This window comes from Artibeus jamaicensis, unplaced genomic scaffold, assembly GCF_021234435.1.
Source record: "Artibeus jamaicensis isolate MK-2021 breed Jamaican fruit bat unplaced genomic scaffold, CSHL_Jam_final scaffold_537, whole genome shotgun sequence".
Classification (NCBI taxonomy): domain Eukaryota; kingdom Metazoa; phylum Chordata; class Mammalia; order Chiroptera; family Phyllostomidae; genus Artibeus; species Artibeus jamaicensis.
The window spans coordinates 82,727-107,470 of NW_026522047.1; the positions used below are offsets into that span (position 1 = coordinate 82,727).

Below are 24,744 nucleotides of genomic sequence, written 5' to 3' on the forward strand. Positions count from 1 at the left end.
TCCAGTCTCCTCCACTAGCACTGGACTGGGGGTCAGAGCAGGGGTCTGGCCACCGCCCTCCCTGCACCCACCCTTACTCCCTGGGGCGGGTCTCTGCCATTCCTTGTGTTCCCCAGTCCGCACCCCAAACCCAAATCTCTTCTGGTGCTGCTGCGTGCGTTGTGGTCACACTGAATTTGTCAGCAGCTTCCTTCTCCTGGGGTCATTTGCAGGACAGTCCACTCTGCGTGGAACGCACGACCCGTCCACCCCCAGTCCCTTCCTCTAAGCCTCCTTGGAACCGGTCGTCCCTCAATGCTGACTTCAACACACCTGCGCGAGATGACCGGTCCCTAACGCTGGCTTCTCTTGTGGGCACTGTGACCTCAGCACCTTGCTGCATGTGGAGCCTCAACTCAGGACTGTCCTACCTCCCAGCACCAAAGGTCCTGGAGACCTGGCCCAGGGCCCAGGCCACTGCCATTTACAGACTACAACTCCCAGCATGCAGAGGGACAACGGCGTCCTTGTCATCAGCAGTTGCCTAGGGACCTGTGTAGTCCAGTAGGCTAGCCAGGGTCCAGGAGAGCAGGTACACTGAATGCAGAGGTCCAGCCACAGCGGGTCAAGGGGTCCCACAGGTGAGGGTAGGCGTCGGCGCTGGGTAACAGACGACAACACGCCTCAAAGGACAGTGAAGCTCTGTTCCGTTTATTGCAAGTACAAGCAGGTTTTTATATTTTCATTTTAGGTAGTGATTAACATTTGCAGTATAACATGATCATTTAAGCAGAAAAATTAATACAAAGGTAATCAGGAAAAGTACGAAAGTTCCCATAGATTCAGTTATAATAAACAAAGATTATTTTGACCAGGAGAGCTATTAATCAGACAATGAGAAGTATCTTATTGTATATTGAAGTTTCTCAGAATTTGTCATAGGGCAAAAGGATACGCTACATTGAGTAGAGAAAATAGGAGATTTATTATAAGGCCCTTGTGATGTCTAACTTAGCTATCTACCTTTTTTTTTTGCTTAAAATGTTTTTCTGTGTACCATAAATTCTGACTCCCTAGTAACTGTTTAGTTTGTAATAACTAGCCAGCTTTTGTTATTTCTTTCTGTCTAGTTGATATATATATCTTATTCAAGGCAAAGGAGGGGCTATTCCTATGTTGCAGGGGGCTTTCAAGGGTACTTCTTTTAAGTTTCTCTAGGAGTTCTTTTATAGACATGTTTTGTACTTTGATTCCCTCTAAGAAAGCAGTGAGATCATCTCCTGATTTCCTAGAGTTTTCTATCTTGGGTGTTTTTCCAATGGTCTGTTATTGATTAAGCTTGAATTCTCAGATTGTTCTGGTTGTTTCTTTGTACCTATATTCCCTGACGTTTCTAGTATGATATTATTATTCTGTTCATTGAGCCGGGAAAGGTCCAGGCACACTATCTGAATCACTGCCAGGGTATTCATAATGATTAAAGCAAAAAGGGTCATGATCCCCAAAGCAAGCGCAATCACAATAGGTATTGCAGGGCCTTCCATGCCACGTCCACCAAGTTGGAAACTGCTTCCTTGAAGTCTTACACCCCCTCTCAGGACCTTGTCACGGAGAGAGAATTCCAACAGTAGACGCGGCAGTGGACATGGCAACTGAAGGGCAGGGAGCAGCGTGCAGAGGCGCACAGAGGCGGGACGTCCAGGACAGGGGTTGCTCTAGGTTCTAGGAATCAGTTGCTGCTGGTGCAGGCCCGGAATACTCAAGTGGCAGGTGACTCGAGCGAGCTAGGTGACTGTTCTCTGTGGGGCTCTTGGTGGTTGACCCCGGCCGGGTGTGAGGGGGACTGGCCCCCGGACCAGGCATGTGGTGACCCCAGTCTCAAGGGGCTGGTCTCTGGACCACACAGGGCCCCAGGACAACCGCTGGTGCAGGAACAGAGGGTGGTGACCCTCTGTGCCTGCAGAGCCGGTGGCTTTGGGGACACCTGCGTGTGGACACTGTTGTTTCCGTGGTCCTCATGGTGCGCGCAAGGGGCTTGGGGGCCCTGATTCTCACACCGGCATGCGGCCCCTCAGACCAGTGCGAGCCAGGCCCAGGATGGACCCAAGAGCTGCCCGTGAAAATGGGAGGTTCACTGGGGAGCCTGGTGTTGTTGGTGGCACCTCCCCAGGACGGAGGAGTCCGGTAAGACACCAGAGTGGGACATCCCGGAAGAGAAAGGCCGGTCAGAGGTGGGGACACCCGGTTCCCCTGACCGCCTGGGAGCCTCTGCACCCAGCCAAGCAGGGACCTGAAGGAGCCGGCCCAGGACATTCACATGGAAACAGCCACCTCCCCGTGGAGACAGCCACAGGGTGTCCTTTCCTCCCTGACCAGTTTGGGCCGGATTCGGTGGCGTCTGAATTTCGGGCCTTCTCAGTCCCATGGCCTCTAATTTAGGAGGGCCAGAGCCCTCCGGGGCCTCCCCCATGTGGCAAGAGGGCCTCCCTTCCCGATTCCGTGCTTTCAACGATGACCTTGGGAAGGACCACCTGCAGCCGACGGCCTTGACCTGCTTCCACGGGGTGAACTGACTGAGACGGTGGGGCGCACGGAGGCTGCTCCCCACCAGCGGTTTCCCGGCTGCCGCGTCTCACCCTGTTCCCCTCAATTCTTCATCTCCGCATGCTGAGGTCATTTTCAGGTTCAGTTTGTCTCCAGGGCATTAGCCGACACATCCAACCTGCGGTCCTTGGGGGGATAGGAAGCGCTCTCACTGTGGTCCGAGCCGTCGGTGAGATTTCACACACGGCAGCAGAACTCCTGAAGGTGTCTTCTCGGCACAACGTCCCAACGACAAATCCTTTCTTTCCTCTGCTGTGTGTTTACTTTTATTCAAGTTGTTCAGGTCGGTTCTCTCCATTCCCCACCACTGTCCCCCGCCCCCCACCTCCCCTCCTCCCCCCCCCTTGGCTGTATCCCTGGGTCCTTTACAGGTTTTGCTGTGAACACTTCCCCTTCTTTCTCCGTTAACACCCTTCCCCCTCCCCTCTGGTTACTGCCAGTTTGTTCTTCATTTCAATGACCCAGTTACATTGTGCAGTCTTCTTTCTTTTGTGATTAGGTTCCAGGCAGAGGTGACACCGTGTGGCATTTGTCCCTCACCGCCTGGCTCATTTCACGTCACCCGATGCTCCAGTTCCGTCCACGCTGTTGCCAAGGGCAGGAGCTCCCCCGTTCTCTCCGCTGCGTAGGATTCCACCGTGGAAATGGTCCACGGTGACCTGATCCCCTCACTCACTGGCGGGCCCTGGGCTGGTTCCAGCACTTGGCTGCTGTGAAAGGCACTGCCGTGAACGGTGGGTGCGTGGGTTCTTTCGGACGGGCGTTTCAGGGTCCTGAGTGAATGGTCCCCGCACTGGAACTGCCGGGTCAAAAGGCAGCTCTGGTTTCAGTTGTTTTAGGAAGTTCCAAACTGTTTTCCATTAGAGCCAGGCGTGTGCTTATCAGCAAAGTGAACTACAGTCCATCTCTCAGCTTCTGGATGAATTTAACACATGGGGCTGGGGCTGAAAACCCTTTGGAAGCCTCGTGCGGGGTTGAAACGGATCCATCGATTCTCTGGCCCCGTGAAAACAGCGACTGTACGAGGCAGTAACCCGAATCCCGCAGACTTTCACTGAGGGGCCCTGAGGCACGGACCCTCGTGCGTGGGAAGCGGGATGAATTTGGGGCCCACACTCTGGGGCAGAGTCCCATCTCTGCCACTTGGGGGCCTTGGGCGGTGGGGGGAGTAAAGCTTTTCTTTCTTTTTTAAATTATTGACCCCTGAGCCTGTTCTCTCATCAGGGAAACAGGCATAATTCTCAGCCTTTAACTTTGCCCCAAGGACTAGCGACCTCCCTTCGCCAGGGGACAAGTCCTGGCGGAGGCTGGTTTCTGTCACTGGGAAGGTTGCGACTGCATCACGACATCTCGCTGCAGTCAGAGGTGGGCGCACGCACCTGCGTCACACGTGTGGGGCCGTCTTCTGAGGTGGTGGGATTCAGGAGCTCAGGCTCTGTCTACTTTCTGACCCCCTGGGGTGTGTGCTACAAGTTCACTGACCCGGCCGCCCCCTCCGGCTGCTCAGTGAGGTCTGCCCCCCTTTCCCGAGTGTGTCAGAATCCAGCATGAAAGGACTCGGGCGACATAGCAGGTAGGAAGGACCTTAGTCAACAACCTGGTATTGTGCACGTGAGATGTTGCCAGGCCCTGGCTGCTGTGGCTCAGTGGACTGAGTGCCGGCCTGTGAACCAAAGGGTGGCCAGTTCGATTCCCAGTCAGAGCACATGCCAGGTCCCCAATAGGGGGTGTGCGAAAGGCAACCCCAGCTGGATGTTTCTCTCTGTTTCTCCCTCTCTGCCCCTCTCTGTAAAAGTAAAAGTCTTTTCAAAAAATGTTGTTAAGGTAGATTTCATGTAAAGCACTTTTACTCTAAGAAAAGGAGAAGCAGAAGGTACTGTTCGGAGGTCCCGGCACATTTACGACCCTCTGTGGCGGCAGTCCCGGGGAGGACACACGTGTGCAAACTCGTCACACCGTACACGTGGAATGCGTGCAGTCTCACCGTGAGCGGGGCCACCTCACGTCGCCGGCCTGGCAGACCCGCTTTGGGGCCGCTGCGCCCCTGAACCCCAGCAGCGTGGGGCTGCCCGGGTCGCTGGGAACGCCCCGCCCCCACGTGGGAAAGAGTCTGTCAGTCTGTTTGTTCGTGCAGACAGACCTGGAAGGATCTCACGATGCCGGACGGAGCCATTATCCTTGACTTCTCCCCGCTGCCTTTCGTGGGGAGGACAGGTGACCAAGGTCCCTGTGGGTCCCAAGCTCGGACCGGCACCCGCCCTCCAACCCGGCCGCCGTTATTAAGGGTCAGGTCGTGGCCTCGGAGCACAGTGAAAGGCGCGAGGACATCATCACGTGGATCTTCATGATCGCGAGGAAGGAGGACAATGTAAATGAACGGGAAATCGTGGAGACTGAATGAATTATTATCGTCCCGATTATGAATTTCCGTGTGGCTTCTAAAAGTGCACTAGCCCGGAGTATCGGGACACGTGAACATATTTGCCAGACACCCTGTGGAGTGGAAGGCTCCGGCGCCTGCTCCTTGTCCCCACTAAACTGACAAGGGGTGGGGGGTTTAAATACCCCCCAGGAGACCAAGGTCACAGGAGTATGCAGGATGGTAGAAGACAGACGGTGAGTGAAGATGTGGCGCTGTCATGTAATTGAAATGACCCTAAATGTCAGCTGCCCCGGGGGCCCTGGAAGGAAGTGCTGTCTGTGACGACCCCCCCGAAACGCACAGGCAGAGGGGACACGATCTGCCTCGGCAACAGGGGGCCCACGCGGCTCGGAGGGCCCGGGTCCTCGCATGTCCCTGCAACAGAGGATGTAGCCCTGGCTCACTCTCCCGCCCGCCCCCACTCCCACAGAACACGCGGGCTCACTCTCCAAAGGGGTCGACTCAAGGCGGCTCTGGCCTCGGGGTCCCTGGGCGCCACTGGGCACATGGGGTTTTGATTCATTGATTTATTTCTCCAAGTATTTGTCTTCGATCCCAGACAACTGCCTTGCAGATCATACCAGCAGCAGAAGTAAAAGAGCGAAAGGGAAACTCAAAGCCAACGGTTATGCCCAAAACCCAGCAAGGGCCAAAGCCTTCCACACGGGGCGGGGCAGAGGGGTCGGCACCCTGATTTCTCACGTCAAAGGTCACCCCTGCTGAGGCCGCCGACTTTATTTTTCCTCCCCATCAGAGAACACTGGGCAGACTCTGAGCATGGACCCCGCAGGCTTCGTGGGAAAGGTGTCAAGGTTTTCCTTCGTGTGCCAGAGATGCATTGTCCCAGGTCACACAGTCTCGCTTCAGGGGTCCCGCAGGTCCTGCGTCCTCGGTTGTCATGAGGTTGCGTCCCCTCCGTTTCTGTCGACCCCGACCGAGGCCACGATGCCCAGCCCGCGGTTCTCTCATCTGAGCTTCTGTGATGCCCCCTGTGTTTGGACAGCCTTCCAAACCCCACCTGCAACTGGGGGGCCCCCTTTGGGCCTCAAAAAGGTCAAAGCTCACGGGTCTGCCTGGGATCCCCATTGCAGACGCCCAACGTGAGTCAGCTCAGGTCACATTCGGTGCCTCGAGGTCGCTCCCGAGAACAGAACAGACCCTGGGGACACACAGACCCCTCCATCCCAAGGTCACGCTTCCAACACAGAGCCCTTGACATTCACACTCCTGCCTCCCTCTGGGGCGTCTGTCTTCCGTCCTGCCTTCCTGCACTTTGACGCTCCCCTTTTAGACAAAGCAGCCTCCTCAGTCTGTTCTCGGCCTCTGTACACGTTCATCTGCTTTGGTAAAATTCGGAACTCAGGGTGAAGGGGTCCCTCCCCACCGATTCCACATCGCGTCGTCCGGTCCAGGGGGGTTGCGGCCTCCCCTGTTCGCCGGGCCTCAGCGGGACAGAGAGACCAGGGCCACCCAGGCATTTCCGTGTCTGACCGCCATGGCCGGCTCCTTCCACACCTGCACCGCCGTCCCTCGGTTGCGAGGTCCCCGAGGTGGCGCCATACTTCCTTCTTCCCAGGTGGTTGGAGAACCCGCTGCCCCTGCGTGCTCAGATGTTGACACTGTTCTGCAGGCTGGGGGTTCCCTTCCCCGATTCTAAAGTGGGGGCTGGGACCGTTGTCCTCCGGGTGGTTTTGTTTATCTGGGAGCTGCTGCCGTCCCCACCTGTCGCTCTTCCCCTCGGTCTCCCTGACGGTTTATGTCTCCTCTTCCTACACCCCTTTTTCTAATCTGTCGCAGTCAGCACTGGAGGTCAGTCGTCCTGGCTGTAAAGACGAGAGGCTGGGTGAATCTCTCGACTCTTCCAGGTGAACAAACGCATCCTTTCCCAGGGTTTCCCGGGCGGTGCAGGGGAGCTCGGAACATACGGAGTTTCCCATCAGCCGCCCGCAGGGCGAGAGCTCCCCCAAGTCACCTTCCCAGAGAATCGGCAGCTCACAGGGGCGTCCTGCTCCCCGCCAGGGGTTCCACCCGGGTTTCCAGTTTCCGTGGCTGGAGCTGCCGCCATCTGTGGTCCAGGGGACCCGTGGCTGACAGGTGTCCCTGTGCCCTCTGGGAGCTCACCTGTCACTTGTTCTTTGGTGAAAACCAAATTTCTCTGCAACTGCGCTGAAGGAAAAGGGTGAGATTTTACATGTTGCGTCACCATGTCCCCGGCTCCCCCTCTTTCAGTCACATTCACACACAGGAGGGTTCAGGCCCCTCCCAGCCGGGCCCCCGCCACACTCCCCACACTTGGGCAGGCGGTGCCTGGAAGTCAGAGATGGCCCCCAGCGAGGGGCCGCCTCCCGCCGGCCAGCAGGCTGCACCGGCAGACCCACCGACAACAGGCCCGGCACGGCGGGGGGGCGCAGGGAGCCCCGTGCCCTGCTGGCGGGGGCGCAGACTGGCGCCGCCCCTGTGGAAACAGTGGGGAGTGTCCCCAGGACCTGCAGCTGGATCTGCCTATTCATCCAGCGAGCCCACTGCGGGGACCACGCCCTACGGACCCTGCAACCCAATCCATAAGCACCCCCGCTCCCCATGTTCAGAGCAGCACAGTTTACAAGGGCCAAGTGCTGGGAGCAGCCCAAGTGCCCACCAGTGAGGCCCCCCGTGCCGCCCCATCCTGCCCTGAGCCTTGGGGGTCAGGTGGAAACACATGGACGTCTGGGGCCCGAGGGCCTCCCCCTGTGCCCTCCTCCCTCCCATTCCCCCCCCTTTCCTGAGCTGTGAGCGTGGGGCCACAGCCTCCCTCTGCAGCGGGCTGTGGGGTCTGTGCCGGCTGCCCCACCCTCCTTCACTGGCACCCTGGGCTGTCCCAGCAAAGGCAGGCCACCCACTCTGGCCCTGGTGACGGAGCACTGGGGACACTGGTCCCTGAGGAACTAGAGTAGGAGATGGCCCGGGGGAGCAGGATGGGGAGGGGCGGTGGGGGCACTGTGGACCTCAGGCCCACTCAGGCCCTGTGGCTCCCCGGACTGATGCCTTGGGCAGTGCCACTGGATCCTCAGCAGTCCCATTGGGCAGGTGATTGGACCCCTGCCTCCTGGGCCTGCTTCTCACTCTCCCTGATAACTGCAACCCACCCTCCCCAGGGGCCCCTAAATCCTCATGACCTTGGACCCCTGCCCTGGGCCCTCCAGCCCCAGACAGCCCCCTGCTGGAATGGAGTCTGTGCCCAGGAAGACGCCCCTCCTTCCCAGAACTGCCCCAAGAAGACAACAGGCAATGAGTGTGTTCCTTTATTTCAGGGAACCGGGCACAGACCTGTCCCCACACTGTCAGGAGGGGCCCAGGACATGGGCACACCAGCTGGAACTGAATGAGAAATGTTCCGGACTGCCCACCTGTCCTGGCCCCTCTGCCCACGTCTCAGCTCAGTGAATCCCAGTGCCCCCACTGGAGGCAGGTGCTGACCCCCGACACCCGGAACGTCTCCTTCCCAGACACTGACCCTCTCCCTGCAGAGCTGGGGCCCCTCCCCCCCACCCCCCACCCCACCCCCCAGAATCTATGCCTCTCCCCCCCATCAGAGGCGGTCAGCTCACCGGCTCCACACGTGGGGTCAGGAAGGGGGCCTCCCCCTCCACCCCGTCCCCTGGGCTGAGACGGGTCACAATGCACAGGTTTCAGGAGCAAGAGTAGTTAGTGACAGTGACGGCAACACCAGCGAGGAGCCATCTGGGGGTGCCCAGCACAGAAGGGGACCGAGGGCTTCTTCACGTACAGAAGCCTCCTGGCCCTCCCGTTTATGCCTTCATGTTTCATTTACTGTCTTCTCTCAAATCCCCTTTTATTTCCTTTTTCCCCGTTTACATTCTGAACCTCTCTGCACACCACTGCGAGAGAGTGGGGAGGGGCAGGGGAGGGGCGACCTGCCCCCGCTGCTCCACTCAGTGATGACCCTCCGCCTGTGGGAGGTGGGGGGGCGGTGCTCTCTCACGCCCGGGGCCACCCAGGCAGGGCCAGCGGTTCCCTGGAAAATGTGCACGTCACCGGGGACCAGTTATTCCTCCGGAAGCCATTATCACATCCCCGCTCACAAACTGAAAAAGCATCATTAGCAGGGTCCCTCCCCGCGCGTCTGCCGGGGCACCGCGTCCAAGCTGAGAGGTCCAGCGGCCTGGCCGTGTGCCCCGCTGCCGGCTCTGCCCAGCCGGGCGGCCAAGGAGGAGGCTACCAGCTGAGCCCGGCAGGGCTGCGCGTGGGGACCGACGCGGGAATGCCTCACGCCCGTGCCCTGCTCCTGGAGGGCACCCGCTCTCGGCCCCTGGGCTCCTGGGGCCAGGGCGCGGAACGGTGTAGCTCGCTCTCCGGGCTCCGGAGCATCCAGTGTCCTAGCCGTGGTCCGGTCCCTGGAGCGCCTGCCGCTGTCCGCCCTTGCGGAGCCCCCGCCGGCCCACCTGCGCCCCTAGCGGCAGCAGCAGCAGCAGCGGACGCATGGTACAGACTGAGAGGAGCGGAGGACCGCGCCAAGGGGTACATTTCACCCTGAGGACGTGACCGCAGTGGATGGAGGCAAACAGTGATCCCGACCGCGGCCTCCTGGCACCGAAACGCCCTACCTCACCTGGGAGGCTTCGGGTGGGCCCAGGGGGACTGAGAAGCAGTCTTCAGGGGAGTAGGGCTAGTTTTTACGGAGACATAGGGGCAGTTTTCAGGGGTCACAGGGGCAGTTTTTAGGGGGCAAGGGGGCAGTTTTCATGGAGACAGAAGGGCAGTTTCAGAAATACATAGGGACGAGTCACAGACACAGAATCCAAGGACACGTGGCCTTGTGTGCCCCGCTTCTCTCGTTCAGGCTCAAGTCCCCAGCCCCTGGGACACAGTAAGACCTGCCAGGGCCTCACCTCTCTGTGTGGCTGAGTGACACCCAGATATCGGTGTAGACAGACAGGCGTGGTGGTGGTCACTCTCCTGCTCATGGACTCGGGGACATTTTTTAAACAAACAGACCCTGAGCCCCGACCCCTCTATGACAAGGACGGCTTCTCAGTAAGTGGTGTTGGGGACCCTGGACGTCCCCAGGCCCAGGAGGAGTTGGGCCCTGACATCGCAGCAGACACGGAAATGAACTCACAGCGACCCAAAGGCCTCCCTGCAAGGTCCTGAACACGACCAAACCCCTGGAGGGGTCAGAGGGGACGTCTCACGACACTGGGTGGTGTTTGGAGCCCACGTGACATGGGGTCCTCTGGGGGGTGTCTGTGTGAGAGCCTCACGGATCCCCATCCCCCATGTGTGCACGGTGCTCCGATGACAGGGGTCCTCCTTCCCGTGGTGACGGGTTCCAGTGCGTGTGGGTGTGCGTGTGTCTGTTGCACAGGCGGCCGCTCTGTGCGTCTCACAGAGGGGGTCCGTGTCTCCCCTTAGTGAGCGGTGCTGCCGTGGACGCGGGGTGCAGGTCCCCCGACTGGGCTCCTTTCACGTTCTTCAGGAGCGCACGTGGGGTCGGTCTGGACTCGGCTGCGGGGCTGCTCGAAAATGTCAGCTTTTGAGCTGACTGAGAAATTGTCTCGTTTTCCCAATTTCAGAGAGCGCACACCAGCTCTCTTTATTCGGGAGCTGTTTAATCTTGCCCCGGGTTTGTCTGGGCATCATCATTATCATTGCCTACGTGAAGAAGCCAAAAGACGGAGCATTCCAGCCCGGGTGCCGCGGGCTCCCCAGCGGTGGGTCCCCGTCCGGGCTCCCCCGTGGGCTCCCTCCCCTGGCTCCCCAGCGGTGGGCTCCCCAGCGGTGGGCTCCCCAGCGGCGCGAGCTCCCAGCTGGAGCGGCTGAAGTAGAGTGAGTGACAGCCCGGGCTGGGGGCGGGGCCGGATGTGCGTCAGGACAGGGCGGGACGCTTGCCCGGTCTTCCGGGTTTCCAACGCCCCGCCCCCATGAAGCCCCTCCCCACGCGGCGCCGCCTAGAAGCCAACTTGGTACTTCTGCGCTGAGTACCGGGACCTCTGGACTGAGGGACGATCTGCCCCTCAGCCACCTGAAGGGTGGCGCGCTTTTTCCGACATTCTCTTTTCCTGGCTTGGCTCTTGGAGACTCGCTGGGGGCCCGGCGCGCTCACCAGAAGAAGCTAGAGCAGACCAAACTCCCTACTTCCGTTCTTCACTAGGGGGCGGAGTTGTACGGGAGGCGCCCTCGTGCAGCCAATCCGTGCTAGTGGTTCCTTGCCGCTATTGGCCCGCGGGGGAGTCCGCGTGGGCGGTCACGTTATAAAATTGCTGCACCGGCCTCCGCCGGTGTTCCCGAGCGGCGGTCTCTGCGCTCACGTCTCCTGACTTTGTCGCTGCTGCTCGTGGAGGCGCAGGTGGGTGCGGGGCGCGCGCGGAGGGCAGACCCGGATCGCGGGACCCGTGTCGCCTGGGGCTGCACAACGTCGCGGGCCAAGTGCGAGCTCTGAGCCGGCGTGGGGGGGTGGAGACCTGGCGCCTTCTGTTCCGCCCCCCGCACCGGCGCACTGGGGTCCGAGGCGCTAAGGGTGCGAATTGTCCCAGCTCAGGGGCGCCCCCGCATCCCACTCCTGCGGGACCCCAGATTCTCTACGGGAGGGGCCCAGGGCGGGGGGAGCAGAGCGCGGAGGGCAGCTGAGCTCTGCTGGTCGCCCGGTTCCTAACACGCTGGTATCGGGACCGGTCGTGGGCCGGTGGTTGGCGACCCCTGCTCTCCGGGCAGCCATTGCCCAGGCGTCCCCGGACCGCCTTCCTCCAGCCCTCGGAGCCGAGGGTCCGTGGTGCCCGGGGCTGGGGCTGCCTCCGCTCCACGGGGCGCGCGCCCTGGTGCAGGTGACGCTGGCTCGGCGGAACCTGAGGTGGGTCCTCAGTTTTCTGAGGGGACTGGAGAGTGTCCACGTTCCGCCCGGGCCTCGGTGGAGCCTGGCGGCCGGACTCGCTGCTGTGGGTCTGTGGGGATGTGTGCGGGCCGGGCAAGGGTGGCTCCGAGTCGTGGGCCTGGAGGCAGGATTGGATGGCGAGGAGCAGGGCGGGGCGCGGGCGCGCAGTCGCAGGTGTTGCCACAGCCAAAGCCACCCCATCGACGATGGCGGGAGAGTTTCTCTTAAGAAACGGTCTTTTATTTGCTAGAAATCGACTCCCGTACAACGGGGAGGACGCTTGTTTCTGGAGGACCTGGGCACGGGGCGCAGAGGCTGCGGAGCGCTCCCGGGGGGCGGGGCGGGGGCGGGCCCAGGGGTGAATCCTCAGCACCCCTCTTCCCGGAGCTGCAGGATGTCGGGAAGAGCCGAGGGTGAGCCAGGTCCCCAGCCCCTGGGACACTTGGAGCGGGCTTATCAGCCCAGAAGGAGACAGGCGATGGTGCTGTGCTGGGAATCGGCCACCAGGTGCTGTGGCCTCCTCAGGAAGAGGCCGCAGGGACCAGGTGTGGCCTGTGCCCTGGCCCCACCTCTCCTCTGTCCCACCCCTTTCAGGCCCCTGTGTGTGCAGAGACTGAGTGTGAGCCTGGCTCCTCCTCCCACAACTCGGAGACCTCTTGTCTGTCCTGTGCCGAGTTCTGGGAGGGTGAGTGGGCGCAGTGAAGCGTGGGGCTCCTTGGTTTCTGCAGCCGACCCCGCGACCACCCAGCTGGTAGGAATGACCCTAAGGGCAGGTGTGACAGGTGAACAGTGTGGCCAGGGTGCCCCGCAGTCTGTGGAAGAGACTCGGGTTCCGCCACCTTGGCAGGCACCCTCCACCCACAGGCCCCTGCACTGGGTGGGGGACTTAAATCCAAGCAGGGGCTCAGGCCAGTTAGAAAGGCCGCAGCCTCCCCCCCACACGTCTGCCTCAGTGACAAGTAAGCAGCAAGTTCGGTATCTCCTGAGGACCCAGGGCACCAGGGACCTGGCGGGGCTTTTCCAGAATCCGAGGCTCAGAGAGGTTGAGTGACCCACCTATGGGGGCACAGCCGGGGTCTCCTCCCACCTGTGGCAGGAAGCTCTGGGCCAGGGTTTCTTAAGGAGGGAGAAAAAGGAGAAAAAGAACAAGAGAAACTCACTCTCGAGGGTGTTGCAAGTTCTGCATCCAGGGGACCGTGTGCCAGCAGCACCGTCTGTTGGGGCAACTGGTTGGAGGTCAGCAAGCGTCTGGGAGCTGAGAGTCTGCAGGTGGGACTCAGTTCCCTTGGATCCGTGTCTAGAATTCTCAGGAGCACAGGCTGTTTCTCTGACGTCACATCTGAGTCTGGAGGTCGTCACGCACCTGCTGAGAAAGTACGTGCAGAGGTCAGTGGGGCGGGTCACAAGCTGTGTGTCCTGAAGATCTGGATGTAAAGGTGTCTGACACAGTCACTCGTAAAACATAGAATCTGACCAACGCACACACACATGTCAGTCGGAGCTGGGACTGCCACACACTGTCTGACCACAGAGGGGACCCGAGTCCCTGGGTCTGTTCTTTGGAGAAATATCTGTTCAGGTGGTCGGCCCATTTTCAAAGTCCGATGGTTTGAGGGGATTTTTTGGTCTTAAATGATCTATGTTCTCTGTCCATTTTGGATGTTAACCCCTGGCTGATCGTATCGTCGGCAAAGACCTTGTTCCGTCTTTCAGTTGTCTTTTCGCCGTGTTGCCGGTCCCTGTGCTGTGCAGACCGTTAGTTCCACTGGCCCCCCGGTCCGTCTCCTCCTTTGCTGCCCTCCCCGAGCAGTCGTGCCCGGGAGGTGGCGTGAAGGGCGGAGTTGGAGGGCCCGGGTTTCTGCCCGGGTTCGGTTTGGGGCTTCAGGTTTGCCTCGTTCCCCAGCCTGTGGTCCTTCTTGTACACGGACGGCATCAGGACGTGACCCAGCACGGTCTCATGCACGTGTGTGTGCAGTTGTCCCAGCATCATTTGGAGACACTGTGTGTCCCCCATTGTACGTTCTCGCCTCCTCTGTCATGGGCGAGTTGTCCGTGTAGGTCTTGCTTCGTGTCTGGCTGTCTGTTCCGTCCCATTGACCTGCTCGTCTGTTTTCTGCCAGAGCTTTGACATCAGGGGTTGCGATAGCTTTAATTTTGTTCTTTCTGTAGATGTTTTATTTTGCCACGTGGTGTCCTTCGTGGTTCCCTATAAATTTCAGGATTCCTTGTTGTCCTTCTGAGAAGAAGGCCATCGGCATTTTGACAGGCACAGCCTGAGTGTGCGCTTGGCTTCAGGCAGCAAGGACGGTGTGACAGTGTTGCTCCTGCCGACCCTGAGCTTGGCGTGTCCCCCATGGCGTGTCCCCTTCATTTCCCTTCTCGGTTCTCACGGCCGTCAGGGTGCAGACTGTCCACTCTTAGGGTGCACTTGTCTCCAAGTGCTTTCTGCTTTCTGATGCCGGGCCAGTTTTTCATGGAGAGTAATTCCTGACAGTGTAGTCTGTGGGACTAAGGATAAACATTTTCAGCGCTGGCTGGTGTGGCCCAATGGTTTGACGTCCAGCCTGTGAACCAAAGGGTGGCTGGTGGGTTCCCAGTCTGGACACACACCTGTGTTGTCGGCTGGGCCCCCAGCGAGGGGCGTGCCAGCAGCAGCCAATGAGGGATGTTTCTCTCCCTCTCTTTATCCCTCCCTTTCACTTTCTAAAAAGAAAAAGAAAAACCTTAAACAAACAAACAAAAAAAGCTCAGGATATTTGGTATACAAGGAGGGACTGGAAAACCACCAGGAGTTCCCTTCTGGAGGGCAGGCCCCTTGTGGTCCAGCCTCCCCCACTAGGCGAGAGTCCCAGGAGCCCGTCTGCATCAGTGACCAGCTGGCGTTGTTGTGAGAGGCTGTGCTGGGCCTCAGTGAGTTTTTGTTGACGACTGTTCCAGAGCATTGGCCCAGTTCACGACAGGCGATTTACCATCGCACCTGCCCACAGCACCCAGAATGTATTTTCCGGATGAACAGAATCTACAAAGGGAAACATCCCAACATGTAACACGTGAGACAAAAAGGCAGAAGCACGAAGAGGCGTCAGAGTCGCTGGGGCCAGAGAGTGTCCAGGGCTGTGGAGGGACGTCCCCACGGGTGTCCCCCATCCAGGACAGAGCATTTGAGGGTGACTGAGGGTTAAAGGTGTGAGAATGAATACTCAGTTTTTATAAGTAAATTCTCTTTCTGGATTGGCCCCATGTACATGCAGCCAGACGCATCCACAGGTGTCCACAGTCACAGGAAACAAAGGATGTAATTACCATTGTGAGTTATTGAAGTTTCATTCTTCTGTATTTTATATCTTAAAATGATCTATGATAGGAATGAAAAACAGTAAATATCCTCCAGAATATGTGCAAATGTGTTCCCCACTGTGGAAACTTTTAGACTTTAACACACTCATATAATTTTATTTTTTTTCTTTGTACTGTTTAAATACAGTTGTCTCCATTTTCCCTGAACCACTCACCCCCAACCCAGCCATCCCCTAAAACAGTCAGATAATTTAAAGCACAGGGTGCAAAGGCCCTGGGCTTCTGCCCTGGGTGACAGGGACCCCCTGGGAGGGGCTGAGCAGGAGGGAGGTGAGGGGGTGGGAGGCGCTGGCTGCTGTGCGGAGCTCGGCCTGCAGGGGGCAGCAGCGGGATCAGGGACTCAGAGCACAGGGCCTGCCTTCCTCAGAGGGTGGTCTGGGGGCAGGCACCTGGCTGGGGCAGGGAAGTGTGGGCAGGTGGAGGGCTTCTGAGCAGGTTGGCACAGGAGAGCCTGGTGCTCCCTGCTGGTGAGGAATAAGGTACGTCCATTACGGCTCCATGTTTCCTGGCTGACTTCCATGGTGGGATCCAAGGTGAAGAGACACCCAAGGGGACATTTGCGGAGGAGGCTCTGGGGTCCCCAGTGATGGTGGTGGTGACAGGGCCGGGCCTGGGGAGGCAGCCTCTCCATGTGGCATTCTCCTCCCCCTTCCAGGTGGTCACTGCTCCCCAGGCCCTGCTGGCCTCTCTCTGTGCACAGCAGGTCAGGATGGTGAGGTGCCTGGTCCCCCGTCTGCCTGCCCTCGCTGTCTGCCTCACCCTGGTCCAGCTGCTCAGCCCCTGCTCAGGTAGGACCTGCCCTGTGTCTGTGTGTCTGAATCCCTTACCTTTGGGCCCAGCCAGAACCCGGACCCCTCCCACCCCTGCATGGCATGTCCTCACTGCACCTGTGTTAGGACTGAGTTCCCCTGTAGGTGTGTGTCACCTCGCCCTCCCTGCCTGGGACATGCCCTGGCCGTGCTCACTCTGACGGAGCCCCCCCCTTTCTGATGACCAGCTGACTTTGCTGTGGTTGGACCCACTGACCCCATCCGGGCCATGGTGGGTGGAGACGCTGACCTGCCCTGTCACCTGTCCCCGAAGAGGAGCGCTGAGAGCATGGACTTGAAGTGGGAGCGACCCAGCCGCAGGCAGGTGGTGCTCACGTACACACACGGGCAGGAGGACACGCCGGCAGAGGAGTATCGAGGGAGAACTTCGGTTTTAAGAGAGAACGTCACTGCGGGGACGGCTGCTCTGCGGATTCGCAACGTCACAGCCTCAGACAACGGGACCTACGTGTGTTACTTCCAAGACGGAGATTTCTATGCAAAGGCCCAGGTGGAGCTGCAGGTGGCAGGTGAGCCTCAGGTTTGTTCTGGGCTCCTCTCTGTGGTCCGGGGGCAGAGGCTGCAAAAGCTGCCCCGGAGCAGGTGGGGCTGCTCACCAGCAACCCCCCCACCTCCATCTCTGCTACTCCAAGGCCGAAGACAGACCCAGGTGTCCCCTGGGATGACTTCATCCTGAATCCAGTACAGAGTCCCCCGTGCCACCCACCAGTCTCAGCAGGGAAAGGAGGTCAGGGACAGGAAGGATGAGGACACTTCCTTGCAGTGGGTGTAACATGAGTGTTTGGATTCAGTATGATCCAGACAGTGGCCAAGGGACCCCAGGTGTCAGCTGCTGTGGGTCCAGGAGGCTGAGCTGGAGGGACCACACCTGTGGGGCCCACGTCCCCCACCAAATCCCTGGGAACGTACGTGCAGTTGATCAGGTTGTTTCTGTCCTCGGAGCAGTGAGGACAGGGACTCTGGGGTGTCTCACGGGGCGTCAGGGAGCACTCTGTGCAGTTTGGGGGGATGTGGAAGTAGCGCTGTGCACTGGTGCCGACGCTGTCAGGATGGTGCGGGGTTGTCACTGGTCACTCTCAGCTGGCACAGGGAGGTTGGTCACTGCACACGGTTCCTGTTTTCTCTGTGCTGTCACCCAACCCTTGAGTGACCTTGATGTTGCCCTGACCCATCCCAGTGACCAAGCGCCTTGTCTGAGGTGCTCATGTCCAGGCGTCTGGGCTACAGTTTCCATTCCCTGGACACAGCTCTGCTCTGTGGCTGCCAGTGCAGGGGGCCTGGTAGGGCATGGACGGTGCGGGCCCCTGGCCTTGAACCCCACGGCCACCTCCTCAGCCTGGTGCCCCTTCCTGGAGAACATGGCTCCCCCGACGGAGCCCTCCCTACAGGACTCAGTGTTTCAGGTCCTCACAGGGCTTCCTCCCCCTCCTCGTGTTCAGGGTGTGGGGACAGGTGGCAGTGAGTCTCCTCTGTCTGGCCCTGGGTCCGCCGTGTTCTGTGTGAAAGTCCCCCCTGCACACACTTCCGGGGGCGTCCCTGCAGGGGGAGCCCAGCAGCCTGGCAGTAGGTGCAGCCAGAGCCTCCCGAGGGGCCTTGCACACAGGTCACCGCTCGGGCGGCCGCGGGACACCGGGTGTCTCCTCCTGCTCACTGGACGGCACAGCCCCCACAGGACAGAAAGGGTCAGTGGGTGGGACCCCTTTGGGTAAGGGGCACCACCTCCATGTTTGCCCAGGGTGGGGGAGGGGCTGTGCCTGGGACCAGCCTGGCTGGGGCATGGGGGAGGGGAAGCTGGGGCAGTCTGCAAGGGGACTCAGGGGGAGCAGCCTCCGCTCTGGCCCAGGTCCCCCTGGATCCAGTACGAGGGTCCAGCCATGGTCAGGCAGTGTCCCCATCAGGGGTCAGTCTGCTGCACAGCACACGCTGGGAACAGCTCCTGGTGAGTCCCTGCTGGACTGGTCAGTGTGGGTGCCCCTCCCTGCTGTGGAGACCCCACCAGTGCGGAGGGCTCCCCATGATTCAGATCACTTTTCCTTCCCTGCACTGGGCTCCGATCCCCACATTGAAATGAAGGGCTACAGGGCTGGAGGGATCCTTGTGAACTGCACGTCTGCCGGCTGGTACCCGCAGCCCAAAATAGAGTGGAAAGACACCAGGGGACAGAGAATTTCCAATGAGGTGGTCACAGAGGCCACAGACCCCCAAGGCCTTTGTGCAGCCTCATCCTCTGTGATCCTGGAAGGTGGCTCTCAGGAGGGGGTCTCCTGTGTCATCAGAAACCCCCTGCTGGGCCAGGAAAGGTCAGCGGGGCTTTCCATGGCAGGTGAGTGCCCTGCCCACTGCCCTGGGCTCCTGGGTGTGAAGGGTTAGTGGTCTGCTGCTGGCCTGGGACACTGTAGGGCGCACATGGCACAGGGACCTGTGGTTCAGTTTATGTCACAGACACCTTCTGGGCACTTCCTGTGTGTCACACTCGGTTCCAGGCAATGGGTCTTGGGCACAAATAGTCAAGATCAACAAACACACTGGGAGAGGGAATAATAGGTACAACCGAAATCTCAATAAAAGAGCTCATCTCCTTTCAATATAAAGCACACAGTAGATAAACAAGCAAAAACAGGAATCGTCAGTTCACAGAAAAGTAAAACTCACGGGACAATGCCAAATCTGACTGAACAGGGAAGTATTTCCACCTGTGAAACTGGCAGAAGGAAAGACAAGGTCGCGGGCGCCCCCTGGTGGTGGGCTGTGGGGAGACAGTCCCTCAGACCTTAGTTGTCACAGGAAGAGAGAGGACACAGCATGTGCACAGGTTGCATAGGGGCTGATTTTGATGCAGACAAGATAAAATATGTTTAGTTTTTAAAACCTACTGAAACCAGTGTGGCAGTGACCCTGTGTCAGGCCTGTACAAGCATTAACTTAATGCTCTCAGTGATCTGGACGCCAGCAAGAGGTGGTGACATCATTAGTTCAGGGTCACAGTGCTGGTCAGGCAGGTGACCGGGGACTGGAACCCAGGCCCTGCAGCCCCAGAGTTCCGATCTTCATCACCAGGCTCCGCTGAGTGGGGGGCAGATGATCAGTGGAGGGGTGCAGAGGCGACTTCAGTGACACTGCTGCCTCGTACCGGATCTGATTCCATGGGGGGAGGCAGACGTTCCAGGAGAAACGTACTTACTGTGTGACACTAAGAGTTCTGGGCACTGTGAGGACAGGCAGGTCATTTCAGGGGCTGACGCTACCCCTTTGCAGGTCCCTTCTTCAGGAACGCAGAGCCTCAGATGGCATTTATCACCCCAGTCCTGATTGGTATCCTGCTCCTGTTGGGAGTGTTGTGCTTGGGAGTGTCGTGCTTGGTGTGGCGACGGCCGCAGGTGATCCGGGCCTCGTCCCAGGAGGAGGGGAGAGAGCAGGAGCTGCAGCGGGTGGAAAGCGCCCAAGGTGAGGCCCAGCTGCAGGCGGCCGCCTCCTCCCTGCCCAGCCCACACCCACCACCCGGGTCCTCCTCTGTATCCGCTGACAGGACTGTATTTTCTGTTTATTTGCAGAGACGCTGCAGGACGAGCTCAGTAAGTGCCCATCCCCGTCCCTGGGCATCCTGGGGCCCCTGGTGACAAGGTCACTGACTCTGTACATTGTTCCCTGCAGGGTGGACAAACAGCAGGTACCGAGCACATGAGTGCCCCGGACCCGCATCTCAGCCTCTGTTCTCGGTTAGTTTGGCCCCGCTCCTCACCCCTAATCGCCCAGGGGGAGGAATGGGGACACTGATGGGGGCCCCAGGCAGTGGTCTCTCTCAGTGGGGAAGAGCCTGAAGCCTCTCTGCACAAGGTGTTGCGGACCCAGACTCCTGAGGACACCAGGGAGCCCCATAAATAAACCCTGGCCTGTTGAGTCCCCGGGGGCTGCAGCGCTGCTGTCGGGGGCAGGAGGGTGCAGGCCTCCAGCTGCTCCCGTGATGGGCCAGGTGCTGCTTGTACTCTCCCCCTCTGACAGCTCAGGGGGACCCCCCACGTGACATCCGAAGGTGGGGCAGTCTCAGTCCAGCGAGGTTACAGACCTCGCCCTGCTGTCCCACAGCTGCACAGGAGGGGGCAGCCTCAGAGGACACATCACCCCCGGAGCTCCCCACCCTCAGGCCCCCAGGCCCTTCTGCCAGACTCACTGGTTCCATGTGAAGGAGCGTCGGGCCTGTCAGGAGCCCGGCCAGGTCACATCTTACTGCGCTCTCCTGTCCCCGAGCCTGGTCCCTCCTGTGAGGGCAGCCTGGGCGCCCAGGGCTTCCCCCCACCCCTGGGTCCTGGGCTCACGGCACACAGCCCACGCCACACCTGCCTTCCAGGAACGAGGCCAAGTCTCCCTCCTTGGTTTTCTTTTCTCAGCCACGAGCAGGATCTACTTCGAATTAGGGCAGGAGGTTCCCAAAAGTCACTGTAGGATGTTCATGAGGTTGGCCAGACTGGAGGAGAACAACATCGTCATTTGTGAGCACGAGAACCCAGGGAACCTGCCGGAGCAGCACCACGGGATGCTGCTGTGCTGGCAGAGCAGCTGGGGCGTGCGGCGACCCCCCTCCAGGCTCACGGCGGCCCCTCTGTGAGATGCGGCTGCGGGAATGTCTGGGAAACAGCATAAACAAGCTGGCTGCGGAGGATATCTCAGGGAGTGAGGACACAGAGTCCCGAACTAGTCAGCCTTTTTGGCAACGGCTGTGACTTAGTGGCATCCTGGGGTCTGGCCTCCCCCAGGTCCCTTCCTGTGGGCGCCTTCACAGATCCCAGATGGGACGGAGCCCCTCTGTGTCCAAGTAGGTTCTACCGGAAGCTTCTGCTGGGGGGCCCTCTGCCCGCGGCCCATGTGGCCCACGGGCTGCTCCTCTGGGGGCTCCGGGGGCCTGAGCTGCTCAGGGAGGACCCGCTGGGTGTACTCAGTGGGCCCACAAGCCATGGCCTCCTCTCGAACACAGGGCAGGAGGGCTGGCTGGTCATCTGTGTGACCCCAGTAGCTCACTCCTTGTTCTCCCAGGCACTGCGATGTGCCCAGGCTTCCACTTGGGAGTGTCATACCTGGGTGACACTTATAAGTCAGTCCATGACAGACAAACCAGCGGCCACTCTCAGTTGTCACTAGGTCAGCTGGGGCAGGGCATGGGGACAGTTATTGTCACATGCCAGCTATAGAGTCCTTTGTACAGTTCTTTAAGTGGTTAATTATATGTTTTTACTAACTTTCCTTATCTATTAAGATTTATATCTTAAATAGTATTTTCACATGCTTTTATACTTTTTTCAGCAGTAAAATTTATATTCTAAATCGTGTTTTCTGTCATTCCTGTTACGTGAACAACTTTGGGTGTTTTGTTCTTGGGAGGTGACATCCTGTACAGAGTCATGGGAACCTTGGGTGTGTTTTGTGGGTGCAGGGCCCTGAATCAGGGACTAGAGCCTGGAGTGTCCCCTTGTGTGTTTTCTGGTGTCCCCAGGGCCTCTGTCCCTGGGAATGACAGCACCGTCCCTCCAGTGCTCCCCTGAGAACGAACCCACCCTGCCCCTTCTCACTCACCCAGAACAGTACCAGTCCTTGGAGATGCTCCCACTCGGACCCGCACTCCCGTGGGGCCGAGCACCCTCAGCCCCCATGTAGTCACTCAGTGACGTCACTGCCACTCCGGCCAGCCTCTCCCACCCAGAACCGTGGGCGTCATCCCCACAGGCATCTCCCTGGGCCCCCTCACCCCAGGGTGTGGTGGTCCCACGTCCCTCCCCAGACCTGTGTGCCCGGCCCCCTAGGCCCTGCCTCCGTTCACACTGCTGCCCGTCACTGACTCAGCTCTGTCCACTCCGGCTCCCTTCCTGCCTCCGCAAGTCCAGTCTCCTCCACTAGCCCTGGACTGGGGGTCAGAGCAGGGGTCTGGCCACCGCCCTCCTTCCCACCCAGCATTACCCCCTGAGGCGGGTCTCTACCATTCCTCGTGTTCCCCAATCCGTGCCCAAACCCAAATCTCTTCCTGATGTTGCTGCGTGCGTTGTGGTCACACTGAATTTGTCAGCAGCTTGCCTTCTCCTGAGGTCTTTCGCAGGACAGTACACCCTGCCTTGAACGCAGTCCCCGTCGTCCATCCCCAAAACCTTCCAATTTTAGTATATGTGCTGCCGAAGCGAGCACCCAAAACCTTCCTTCTTAGCCTCCTTGGAACTGGTCACCCGTCCAGACCAGCAAATTGCAGCCCCAGGATGTCCTCTGACCATTTGCCTGGGGCTCCTCCCCACTCTGCGCCGGGTCTCTGGTGGGACCGCCCTTTCTCCCAGCACCGATCGTGGTCCTGGAGACAATGCTCCTGCTAGCGCTCTGCTGCCCTGCAAAGACTACAACTCCCAGCTTCCCGCGGGAGGGCAGCGGTTGCCTAGCGACTCGGCGTGTCTGGGGTGCTAAGCAGGGTTGGGGGTGGGACGCGGCGAAGGAGGCGGGACTTCCGTGCCGGCAGTTGCATCAGATTCTGGGTAGGAGTCGCCGGGGTTGCGAGTCAAGGATTCTTAGGATGGCGGGGTCCTCTGAGGAGCAGGGTGAGTGCACGCGACGGGGCGCTCGAGGGGTGACCCCCAACCAGGGGGCTGTTCCGCGCGTCAGTTAGGGGCGCCGCCCGACCCGAAGGGTCTGTGTCCCTGGTTTTGAGGGAACAATCTTCCCGGCCGGGCGGGGCCCGAGACTCCTAGGCGACTCTCTGCCGGGCGAAGAGGAGGGCGCGGGACCCCAGCGGGCGGAGCCTGAGCTCGTGACACCCTTCAGACACTGGCCCCTGGCTCGAGCCCCGGGAGGCCACCCCTTGCCCAGTGTCAGTACCTCCTTGGGCCGTGCCGTTGTCCTGTTGCGCCCCACACCCGGTATTGCCCTGCGTGTCCCCAGCCGGGTATTGCCTTGCTGTCCCAGCTAGACTTCGTGGACAGGCGGAGCTGGAGGAGGGCTTGGGTTTCCGCCGGGCCCTGCATCATCCGGGAGTGGGTGGAGGGCGCCCGAGCTTGGCACTTAGGAAAATGGGGCTGCGGAAGCTGGGGGACGCGGCTCACATGAAAGTACGGGGTTTAACGACGGCGTTCCTCGCGGCCGGCAAACCGCGCATTTGGGCATCATGACCCCTTTATTGGCCCGGAGGTTCGGTGAGCAGCCCTGGCAGCCCTGCCCACCCAGTCACTGGCATCACTGGGGTGGACTGGGGTGTCTGCAGGCTGGTGCCCAGGTACCCGTGGATCCCTGACAGTCTAGGCGGACTCTCCTCAGGACAGACGCTGCGTGGGGGTGTGTCCCCTCGGCTGGCGGAAATGAGAGGCCAGCTTTTCTGAGACACCCCAGCCCCCAGCGCCCGCAGTTCAGGCTGTGCCAGGCCCTTGGCCCCCGTGGTCCCCTGCTCCTGAGGGTGTGGTGGGCCTCCAGGTGGGGGGCTCGGTGACAAGGGAGGCACCCAGGTGACAGGCCACTGAGCCACTCCAGCACCCACTGTCAGGGCGCCCTGCAGGGCACTGACGGGTGCCTGGATGCCAGCGCCATCCCCACGCACAGCCAGGGTTCACAGGCGGACTGGGGAGCAGGCAGGCTGGGCTGGGCCCCAGCAGCAGTGGACAGAAAGGCCTTCGGGGGGCGTGGGCCGGGGACAGGCCGTCCTGGTGGGAAAGGGCAGCGCAGGTCCCAACGTCTCTCCCGTGTTCTTGGCCCATGTTTCACCACAACTGGCCTGGCTGTGGTGCTCCGTTACTTTCCGCGGCTTCGGAACGTGAGCTTCTCGGGGCCTTGTTGAGAGGTGCCCTGTGTTGCACCAGGAGGCCTGGGGTGGGACCCCCCCACCAGGGAGGTCCGGATGGCTCACGGGCTTCCCTTCCCCTTGGGGCGTCTCCTGGTCCCCCTGGGTCCCTGTGTGGACGATGGGACCCCCAGGGAGATGGGACAGGGTGCACAGAGCCACCAGGGTTCTGGAGGGTCTTGGGACCCAGTCTCCGGAGGCTGCGGGTTCCCAAGAGTGACCGTGTCCGCAGACTTCCTCAGAGGCCTTCATCTTGAATAGTCGGCCTGTTTCAAGTCACTTTCTCTAAGTTGACTCAGAGCGTGTGGTCCCCAGTGATGACATGGAGTGCACGGCCTCCCCTTTTAGCTTGAAGGTGTGCGTGGCTGTCCAGGGGGGCAGGCCTCCTCTCTGAGGTCCCCGGGTCGGGGCGCCTCTCCAGGGCCGTGCCCTGCAGCTTCGGGGCCCATTGGCGGCCGCCGCCTGGGGCAGGCTCACAGCTGCATTTCCAGCACAGTTTCCCTCCGAGGGTCCTCACAGCAACCCTGCAGCACGAGGGTGTGGCCGGTCCTGGACGCGACACCTGTTATGGCCTGCGACCCTTGGAGCAGCCCTCTGCGGAGGGTACCACCCTTACCCTCCTGGACAGTGAAGCGAGACGCTTTCGGGTCAGAGAAGCCCAGTGACGTGGCCAAGGCCACAGCTGGTCATGGGGACTGGGCTTCCAGCCTCGGCCAGTCACGTGCAGCAGGGAGCCCAGCCACCACCCGGCGGCCTTTGGGGGCTGTCTGCAGAATGACAGCAGGGCCCCTTCCGGAGTTGGGGGCAGCTGGGGTAAGTAGACAGGGTGGCCCCATTTCCCAAAGAAAGAGGAAGTGCATGTGTTTGTAGCCTCAGGTCAAGGGTCACC

General features: G+C 60.0%; 2 protein-coding genes across 6 annotated transcripts in view; both read left to right on the forward strand.

Moving 5' to 3' along the window:
• The window catches only part of LOC119057533 (butyrophilin subfamily 3 member A2-like), a 33,998-nt gene extending 12,647 nt beyond the window's left edge, over positions 1-21,351 (forward strand). Inside the window, exons 1-6 of one of the 5 annotated variants that reach the window (XM_053658087.1) lie at positions 11,295-11,351; positions 15,886-16,018; positions 16,228-16,569; positions 19,316-19,504; positions 19,612-19,632; positions 19,712-19,938. In XM_053658087.1, coding sequence (XP_053514062.1) covers positions 15,940-16,018; positions 16,228-16,569; positions 19,316-19,504; positions 19,612-19,632; positions 19,712-19,878 — 798 coding nt within the window. In that variant the 5' untranslated portion in view covers positions 11,295-11,351; positions 15,886-15,939 and the 3' untranslated portion in view covers positions 19,879-19,938. Of the gene's footprint in view, positions 1-11,294; positions 11,352-15,424; positions 16,019-16,227; positions 16,570-19,315; positions 19,505-19,611; positions 19,939-20,445 lie in introns of those variants that run through there. The other 4 variants (XM_053658085.1, XM_053658086.1, XM_053658083.1 and 1 more) reach the window with 4 other exon arrangements.
• A 1,184-nt stretch (positions 21,352-22,535) lies between these two features.
• Positions 22,536-24,744, forward strand: part of CARS1 (cysteinyl-tRNA synthetase 1) — a 33,899-nt gene continuing 31,690 nt past the window's right edge. Inside the window, exon 1 of the mRNA XM_037156344.2 lies at positions 22,536-22,626. Coding sequence (XP_037012239.2) covers positions 22,602-22,626 — 25 coding nt within the window. The 5' untranslated portion in view covers positions 22,536-22,601. The remainder of the gene's footprint in view (positions 22,627-24,744) is intronic.